Consider the following 10,463-nt stretch of genomic DNA (forward strand, 5'->3'; position numbering starts at 1 on the left):
ACTTCTGTCTCCAAGAAACAAGATCAAGAAGATAGTATTTAATGTTAATTTTGTAAGGTGTGATAATTTGATTATTGTTACATAAAAAATGTTTTGTTCTTAGAGATTCTACTTAAGTATGTACAGGTGAACTTTCATGATGTCTGGGTTTTGCTTTAAAATACTTCAGGAAAACAAGAAAACAAGCAAAGAGATAGATGAAGCAAGTGTTGCAAAATGTTGGTGAGTGCTGAATGGAGTGAGGGGGATTTGTGGATTCCATTATACTAGTCTCTCAGACTTTTGTAAACATGAATAATAAAGACTAAAAAGAAAAGAATCTCTTGGTTTCTAGGGACACCAATAAGCAGACACAGGATTACAGTGTAACATAAAAATAAAGACATATGCACAGGATCCTGTGGGAGCAGAAAAGGGTCCAAATCCATTTGGGCAAGATTGGGCAGGGCTAAGGAGTGATTCAGAGCCTCAGCCTGGTGTCAAATTACCTGGGTTCAAATTCTAGCTCTGTCTTTTTAGCTGTGTGACCTGGGATGTGTAACTTAACTTCTCCATGCCTCAGTTTCCTCTACAATAAAATGGGGATACTTATACTACCTTATTGAGGATCAAATGAGATAATATTTGAAAAGCTCTTAGAATAGTGTCTGACACATAGTAAACCCTGTGTATAAAGTGTTTGCTATTATTTATAACTGTCACCAATGATATTATTAAGGCTTTTTGAGATGCCTAGAAGAAGTATTTCAAGAAAAGATCAGAGAGAATCAACATAACTTATGGCCAGTTAGGCATAGGGGTATGTGTGTGTGTGTGTGTCTTCAGGAAAGGGAAGAAGTTAATATTATTCTGCTATTTCTAGCTTAGGTGACCAGACAAATGAGTATTCAGCCAACTGAATTATCTCAGAATTAAAATACAGTTCCCAGAATGAGAGGGTAAAATACTAATGAAAATTGGCAGGATATAATTTAAATGCTAAAAGATTTTAAAAATACTTTATCAAATAACTTTAATCTAGAATAGTAAGCATTATTATTATACACTTCACACACACACAACCCAAATAAGCAAGTTCACTTTAGTACTGGAAGATGCCTGGAAATGACATTATTTCAGAAATCCAGCAACTCAGATATTAGTGAAATTGCCTTAAAATAAATACATATTTCTAAAGGGTTGTAATCAAATAAGGCAGTTCTCATGATTCCCGTTGGATCCTTCCACATAGATAAGTATCTAGGTTCCCACAAAAGCAGATACTATATGGGGGCGGGGGCAGAAAGAGCACACATGATCTTTGCAGTATTTTGCTTTGAGTGGCCAGAGGTCTTATCTGTTTCCAGGATCCACAATCTCCTTTCTATAGCCAGGACATCTACTGACTTAATTTCTCTCTAAAAACAGAAAAAAATTAAGGAAAAAATAAATTATTTAGCAATGTATCATGTTCATTGGTCTACTCATGATTATAGCTATGTTTCAGTTTTTATTTTAATTTTTAATGTTTTTCATTTAATTCTGAAACAACCTCAAACTTACAGAAAAGTTGCAGGTAGAGCACAAAAAACCTTTTTCTCTCTTGGACCATTTGAGAGTAAGTCGATGACATGATGCTCCATTACCTCTGAATACTTTAATGTGCTTTTCCTGCCAACAATGATTCTCCTACATAATCACATTAAAACCATCAAAACCAGAAAATTAACATTGATATTTACTACCATCTAATCACCAAACGCCATTCAAGCTTCACCAAGTGTCCCAAATAACATCCTTTACGTCGAAACAATCCGGTTTAGAATCACTCATTGCCTTCAGTTGTGTCTTCAGACTCGTCAATCAGCAGCAGATCCTCAGCATCTCCTTGACTTTCGAGGCCTTGACGCTTGAAGATTACAGGCAGTGACACTGTAGAATCCATTTCACTTTAGGTTTGGCTGATGTTTCCCCATGATTAGACTCAGGTTAAGTACCTTTGGCAGGAATATCACAGAAACGATATTGTGTTCTTCTCATTATTTCCCATCAGGTGGCACACGATTTTGATTTATACCATTACCAGTGATTAACTCTGAGCACTTGTAAGATCGTATCTGCCAGACTTCTCTGCTGTAAAGTTACTCTTTTCCCCTTTATGGTTAATAAATATTTTGTGGGGAGATACTTTAAGCCTATGTAAATATCCTATTCCTTATCAAATTTTCTATTGATTCATTTATTTATATCAGTATGGACTCACGGCTCCCTACTTTATTTAATAGGTTATAACCTATTCGTTTATTTATTTGGCAGTTTTGTAACTTTGATAATCAGTTGTTGGTTTTCATCCACCATTGACGGTAGGTTTTTGAAAGTGCTGACAGGTACATAAGTAACCAATGTATACAGCTTGTCTGGCTAATCTTCATCCTCATTATGTTTTCTGGTCAACCATACACAGACACAGTATGGGACATTCCTCATTCCTTTGGCCAAGACAGCTTTGTTGAGCCTGGTGTCAAGGCGTACATCTGGAGTTCCCATCTCCTTTGTGGCAAATTTCCAGATCTCCCTGAGTGCTTGAGTGGCACATTTCTTGAAGCCCACTCCACGGATGCACGTGTGACTGCTGATGGTGTCCTCTCTGGTCACTACTTTGTTGATGGCAGAACGGCCCTTCTCGCCACCCTTCTTTACAGGAGCCATGTGCCTTGTCCAGGTTGGAAAGGAAGAGTGAAAAGTTTATTTTGATGCTCAAATTTTCACCGCTTGAAAATGAGAGCCTCCTTCAAGCTGACTTCTGTGTCCTTTTGACACAACATTTTTGAGTACTTTCTTACTTTCTGGCGTAAAAGTATGTTCCAGGCTCATGCTGTTCTTTTCTTGCTCCAGCCCTACAGCCAGCGATTTCTCCAAGGAGTCCTGGTTCTTTTTAATGGAGAATGGAATTTGGAAACCAAGATGGGGCTCTGTGTGTGCTCATTGCCAGTGGGGTATCTCTGCTCCTAGGCCCTCTCAGTGGAAAAGCTAGGGAACATAGGTATGTATATGTGTATATGACACACACACATTTACATGTCTCTTTATTCTTATATATTTACTGAAATCTATGAGTTCACATGGATACCTGTAATTCCAGCTGAGCATCATAGGGTTCATTCTAGTTTTCTTCCTTTCCATATTTGTAACTTCCTTCTCCGACAATAAGAAACGTAGTTCCTATTATCCTCAATCTACTTACTTATTCGATCTATCTTTTGCATGTAAACAAACTTGCATGGCTACCACCCCTCCCGGCAGCCCTCACACCTCCCCCTGGGCTGCCCTACTGTACGGAAGCATTCCTTACCCCTTTTGAACACCAATACCTCAGGCTGGGTGCTCCTCCATGTGCAAAAGCCCTTTCCTCCCCACTAGGCCTCTGCCACCCCACGCCCAGCCACTCTCTACGTGGGGGCCCTCTCCACTCCAGTTGGGCTTGGAGACCTGCACCAGGCTGCCCTCCTTCATGGACATTCTCCTCATCCCATAGGTTCTGAAATCCAGCCCCAGGCTGCCACCCCACACAGAAGACTTCCTCATCATGGCTGGACTCCAGAACTGCCCTTCCATGCAGATGTCCTCCTTACCCCAGTTTTGCTCCAAAACTCTGTTCCAGATCACCTTTCTGCCAGAACACCCTCTTTATACTTATACTGACACCGCTTGCTTCCTATGTAGACGCCCTCCTCACCTTCCACAAGTTCTGACACTCTGCACCACGTCGCCCCTCGGTGGGGATGCCCTCCTCACCCCGGTTATACTGATACCCTCTTCTGGGCCACTGTAGCTCCCCCAACCAGCACAGACTCCCCTTACTTGGCCCCATCTAATGCCTTTAGGACTGAATTATTCAGAAGGGAAGAGGAAAAACTATACACCTGTTTTAGATTAAACCATTGTCTTTTGTTATTAAGAGATTACTTATGGCCCTATATATGGAACGTGATTTAGCTAAACCACCAATGTAATTGTTTTTCCTGTAAATCAATGCATCACATAAACCACCAAGCTTATTTAAGACAATGTTAATTTGCCCATAATGTATGATATCTCATATCACTAACTCATTCAACTTCCCCAACATTTGTTTCAAATCACAATCTCTATTAAAGGTGTTTTTGTCCACAATTAGGGTACAAGCCAACGTCCTCATGATAGCCCACAAGGCTTTATGCGATCTGGCCTCTTCTTCCTCCTCCCAGCCCCTTACACTCTAGCCTGTGCTCTCTCTAACCTAGCCACCCTGTCCTCTGTGTGATTCCAGAAATAGGCCTAGTGCTTTTGTCCTGCTGGTGCCTCTTCCAGGAACATTTTCCCCCCAGGTGTCCCCACGGCTTCCTCTCGTCTCTTTCAAGTTTGTTTCGGTGTCACCCTCTCAATGAGACCCACCATGACTCGCCTATTTAAAATTATAACTGCCCCCCACGCCCGTTTCCCTGCTGTATTTTCCGAGCACTTAAAACGAGCTGCTACCTAGTTGATTCTGACTCAAGCGATCTCACGCGTTTCAGGGTAGAACTGCAAGCCATAGGGTTTTCAATGGCTGAATTTTTGGAAGCAGACTGCCAGGGCTTTCTTCTGAGGCACCTCTCTGTGGACTTGACCCTCCAACCTTTTGGTTAGCACCTGAGCGCTATTTACACCACCCAGGGACTTCGCCATAGCCCTTATCACCTTCTATAAACTATATTTCTAATATTACTTATTATATTTTTACTGTCTGTCTTTCTCCCCACCCCATCCCCACTACACTGTAGCTCCATAGGGGCAAGGACTTTTTATATTTTATTATTAAATAAATTATTAGTTAAATGAAGACTGTCTCGCTAAGGCAGTTTGAATCCCAAAACTGAATTAATAGCACCATCTAGTGTTCCTGGAAGGATGTGCTGATTAACCCCGTGACTTACTTGCATTAGCAAGCCCTGGTGGCACCGTGGTTAAGTATTCGGCTGCTAACCAAAAGGTCAGTGGTTCAAATCTACCAGCTGCTCTTTGGAAACCCTATGTGGGCAGTTCTACAGGGTTACTATGAGTTGGAATTGACTCGACGGCAATGGTTTTTTTTTTTTTTTAATGGGATAAATGTTGTTAGGTGCTGTAGAGTCTATTTCAACTCATAAGAGACCCCATTATGACAGACTAAAACTGCCCAATAGGGTTTTCTTGGCCATAATCTTAACAGAAACAGATCACCAGGTCTTTCTCTGGTAGAGCCAATGGGTGGGTTCAAACTGTCAATCTTTTGGTTAGCAGTCCAGCGCTTAACCATCACATCACCAGGGGTCCATGGGATAAATCCAAAACCTGTTGCCATCGAGTCCATTCCAACTCATAGAGACCCTACAGGACAGAACAGAACTGCCCCCTTAGGGTCTCCAAGGCTTTGAACTGCTGATCTTTTGGTCAGCAGCCAAGCTTTTAACCGTCCCGCCACATGGGATAACTGAAAAAAAAAAAAGACCAAACCTGTTGCCATCGAGTCCATTCTGACTCATAACGACCCTATAGGACAGAGCAGAACTGCCCCATAGAGTTTCCAAGGAGCGTCTGGTGGATTCGAACTGCCAACCTTTTGGTTAGCAGCCATAGCACTTTAACCACTATGCCACCAGGGTTTCCATGGGATAACTAGTACTGGTATAATCAATTTTCAGTTACTGTTTCTATACTGCCCTTTGTGGTTCTGTAAAAATTAAAATGTTTTCAATGATTATACAGTCATGGCACATATTGACTTCTCTAAGAGCAACCCCTTCTCTGCTGACTTGCCTCTCGCTCCCCTGAATTACACTGGCGGTAGGAGTGTCATGAAGGTTGTGTCTTCTCATCTTGGGGTACCCTCCCTTCCCCCAAAAAACTCCAGAGTAATAGCCTTTGCTGTCTTGGTACCTACACCTTTTCTCCAGAATATCAAAATACATTTTACTGATTTTTAAATTTTTGTTTTGGTCACAAATGTACCTAAGTCAACAGTGGTAAAACACTAGCAAGGGTAAAAGTACTATCATTTATTTAAAAGAGTATCAGGAGCCTCTAAGATAATGAGCATAGTGTTCTGATTTAGGAAATATTGGTCTCTTTAGATATGATAATGGAAAGACAAAGACGAGAGCTGCCTTAAAAGCAACTTATTTGCTATATTAATACTTTACAACAGATCATGAAAAGAATAGTTAATTTTTATTGAACGCCTTGTGCCAGGCACTATTCTAAAAGCTCATTAATCATCCAAACAACCCTATAATGTAAGTTCTCTATATTAAGCCCCACTTTTCAGATGCCAGAATGGAGACACAGAGAAGTAACTTGCCTAAAGTCACAAAGTTAGTGCAGCCAGAATTCAAAGCCAGGCAGGCTGGTTTCAAAGCCCATGCCCTCATTCACCTCTCCATTTTCATCACAGAAATGGAAACCATGCTGCTTTGTTTCCAAGTACTTCGCCCGATCAAAGAAATTAATTTACTAATGTCCTCTTGTTCCAAAAAGGAATCAAGATGACCACAAAAGAAACAAAACCATACACGATTATCCTAGAAATAAGGTTTTTCTCTTTTTATAGTCAACAAAGTAGAAGTACAGCATTTGCCCTACATTCTAACAACGCCGTGGCAATGAGCAACAGCAGTATTAGCGTCAAGGTTAAAAGCAGAGAGTGATACAATGAAAAATCAGTTGCTTCTTGCAACCCTCCCATCTCTTTTTGCAACCCACTCCTCAGAACCTTTGTTCTACCCTTCAACCAAGGCTTTGAGCTGGTTCTTCCTGGTTGAATCAGGGCCAAGAAAGCGACACTAGTGAACTTTTAAAATTTGAGTGAACCAGAACTATAACTGGAACAGGAAAAATTATTGGTCAAAGCCCTGCTAGAAACTTAATCCTCCTCTTAGAAAATAAGGGCAGCATATGCATTGCACGGCAACCAAATCTCTTGCCCACGCGATTTTGCACAGAGTCGGAAACAGTGCCCCGCTCAAAGATGGCCACCGACTGCATTGCTTTGAATGTGTGTCACGCTCCACAGTCCTGGCAATAATCCAATCTCCCGCATCAGGCTCCTGAAAGGGCTCACTATGCCTCTTCAGAATCTCCCACTCCAGGGCTTCAACTTGTAATTTTCCCCATTCCAGTTATAGTTCCGGATCATCCAAATTTTAAAAATTCAGCTCTATTCCGGTTTTGCTTCATCAGCCATGACTGAACCATTTCGAACTGGTTTGAAGCCCTGCCTTCAACTGCCCAGAGCTTTTATCTACTTTACCACTGATTCTAATGTTTTAAAGCAGATGGAAGTGACTCAAATTAACAATATACTCATTTCTTGAATTTGGTTCATCTCAGCTGGATATCAAGAAGAAAACAATTATCTGTTAAAGTGTGTCCCACTAAGAAGTGATTTACTTAGGTAACGTCCAGAATTATTTGCATTATTCAGTATACTCTTAAACGGAGCATCAATCTCCAGAATTTCAGATTGATGGAGTCTTTTGGGGGATATCTGTGAGTACAAGGCTTCCCAGGCTCTCCAGATGGTTCTGGAAATGGTGCCTCTTATCACCATCTCTAATTGGAACTTAGGATTCTATTTCTAAATGTTTACTTGACTCTTTAAATTTTCTAAAATACAAGGTTATGTGGGAAGGGTGTCTTGGGTAGAATTTTTCAACATGTGGTTTGAGGATTACCTACTTCAGACTCATGCGGGGAGCTGGGGTTTAAAACCCAGGTTCCCAGTCATAACTCTGACCAAACGAATTAGAATCTTGCAGCAGGGTTTGGGAACCTACATTCTAACAACCTTCCTAGATGATTTTTATATGTGTATTTAAGTTTGGAAACCACTGACCTAGGGGGATACTTTTTAAAAAGAAAGCACCAGTGTTATTTGGGTTGTTGGATTCTTTCCTATTGCAGACCACAGACCAGAACTTCAAAGAGTATCATGTAAAAATCTAACTATAACAGGGAAAAATATAATTTTAGGAGACTAGTAATTCGCAAGTCTATTTACAAGATTATAAGTCCTTTTGTTGTAAATTATAGGTGTGAAATGTTTCAATGAATTCTTTGCTGGATGGCGTTTAATCCTGCCTTGCCTTCCATACAATTAACCAGCTGGCCAAAGTTTTTACTACGCTACCCACACATGAGTCTCCAGTAACCCCCCAGGCAACCTCTGAACAAACCTCATTTCCTGTGTACAAGGAGATGAGCTTAAAATGAATTGAGTTTGGTTAACTGTACAAAACTTAGGCTGATTTAACTTAGACTAGTTACCAAAGGAGACTGTGGCTTCTGCATCCTTGGAGATGTTTTAAAACAGGAAACACAACCATGTTTTTTGGGTGAGCAGGGTGTTGAGTGGCCTAAAGCTGGAGGATCCAACTAGAACACCTTTTAAGATTCTTTCTAGTTTTATAATTTGAATAAACCTCATCTCCACTAAGTTGAATGTCTGTTTTTGTTTGTTTTGTTTTTCAGCCAGCTGAGCCTGGCAAGAATTCCTTGCCCCTCTCTGGCAATGAAATAGCCTCTTGAGAACCCTTAACAAAAACAGTTTAGATGGACATAATATACAAAAAAGGAAACCATTTAACTTGATGACAATACTCCACCCAGATAACTCAGATACCTAACTGAATTTTTCACTGGAATTATTTGGCTTGGCTAAGTTACCTGGACAACTCCCCTTCAGTTACACCATATGATTACTCTTCTTTCTCAGACATTTTCACTTATCGATTTTCACTACCTTTCTTCTCCTTCACTTATAATCTAAATCACAGTTCAACCCAGACAGTCCCTTACCTCGAGAGTCTTCTTTTTCAGAGTCAATTTCACAGTGCTTGTGCTGATAGCGTTGAAAATGCTCATGGAGGGCAGAGCTGGGTTGTTGGGGTCTGCATGATGCTGGCTACATCTAAGCAGCTGGGAACCCCATTGCTTAAAATCTAAGAACCAACTCCAAACCATCTTTCTCAAAAACTAAATATCTCTTCTATAGGATGACTAGTTGTCTATAGATAAACAATCTAAGTAGCTAGAAACTAAGGCTAATTCTGTGAGACTATTGCAAGTATACCTGGTAAAACTTTCTTAACCTCATTTTATGTTTTCTTCAAGAGGTCATGAGAAAACTGAGTATTTTAGTTTAATATGTGATTTTCGTTCCTGTCACTGTATTTGGATTTGTTCCAATGTATCGGTGGGAACAAGCTGCTAGCAATCTGTACGCGGCATCTCATATTTCTTAACTGAAACTGGAATGGATTGAGGGAATTAATGGCTAGATTTTTAGAAGACTCTGGTGATTTCACCATTTTCTCTGCATACTGATGAAAGCTTCTTATAACTCTGTACAGAAATAAATGAGGAAGTGTGAGGTGGCGGTAGAGGGACAAACAGGCAGGAGGCAGGCCCGGGTTATAGCCTTCATCTGGTCAAATCCGCAACTTCCTTGAGCTGCACTTTTTTCTCTACTTGTAAAATTAGAGGCTGAAGAAGCTATTTAAAGCCTCTTCCGACATTTTTTAATCTGACAGAAATACTAATCAGTTACCAAATAATGAGCTAGTGTACTCTGATTCTTAAAAGACTTTGTATTTGTGATTTAAAAGACATATGAAAGTCGAAGTTGCGCTGTGTCGGTTCAAGGCCAGGTAGGAACTGGCAAATGGGCAACAAAGTCACTGTTTTTAACTGAATATATTGATATTTAAGTGCCTAGAAAAGTATCTGGAGTCTACTCTCCACGAATTTACCAGAAAGCCTTGTCAGTGCCACAACTTGGGATCTCACAGAGATGAGTCAGCCAGCACCATTTTGCTGTAGGAGGAAGGCTGGAAGCTTCGGACACGGTGGAGGTGGCTGTAATGTGAGGTAACGAAAGAAAGGCCCCAGCAGTCGAGCTTTTTAAAAGGTCTCTAACGACCAAAGTTGCGGGGAAAGTGACACCGCCCCAAACACCCCAGTGAGGTCCTCACACGAGCTCTGCTAGCCGGCGTTCCCACCTCGTCTACGAATTGCATCCCAGCACGCGCGCAGGCGGACGCTCCCGGAGCGCCAGCCGCGCCGCCCCGCCTTCGCGGCCCGCACCAGCCCCAAGGCCCCGCGCCGCCGAGGAAGCTCGCGGCCAGCCCCACCAGCGCCGACGGACGTCGCCACCAGCCAATGGGTGCACTGGGAGGCGGAGCAGCGGGGTCTAGGGGCGGGATTTCCCGCGCGGCCGCTGGGGGCCTGGCGAGGGTGGCGCGGGGCAGCGACAGCGGCGGCGCTTATCAGCGGAGGGAGGGTCGGGGTCAGCTGCTGCAGGGCGGAGGGGCGTGGGGAGCTGTGGGCGGCCGCGCGTCTCCTGCCGTCGCCCTCCCTTCGCCACGATGCCGGGGATCGACAAGCTGCCCATCGAGGAGACGCTGGAGGACAGCCCGCAGGTGAGCACG

General features: G+C 42.3%; 1 protein-coding gene and 1 pseudogene across 1 annotated transcript in view; one reads left to right on the forward strand and one right to left on the reverse strand.

Moving 5' to 3' along the window:
* Window positions 1-2,245: 2,245 nt before the first annotated feature.
* Window positions 2,246-2,697, reverse strand: LOC101352066 (60S ribosomal protein L31 pseudogene; annotated as a pseudogene).
* A 7,586-nt stretch (window positions 2,698-10,283) lies between these two features.
* APPL1 (adaptor protein, phosphotyrosine interacting with PH domain and leucine zipper 1) overlaps window positions 10,284-10,463 on the forward strand; it is a 37,092-nt gene continuing 36,912 nt past the window's right edge. The window contains 1 exon segment of the mRNA XM_012555845.2: window positions 10,284-10,454. Coding sequence (XP_012411299.1) covers window positions 10,401-10,454 — 54 coding nt within the window. The 5' untranslated portion in view covers window positions 10,284-10,400.

This window comes from Trichechus manatus, unplaced genomic scaffold (genome assembly GCF_000243295.1).
Source record: "Trichechus manatus latirostris isolate Lorelei unplaced genomic scaffold, TriManLat1.0 scaffold00001, whole genome shotgun sequence".
NCBI classification, from domain to species: Eukaryota; Metazoa; Chordata; class Mammalia; order Sirenia; family Trichechidae; genus Trichechus; species Trichechus manatus.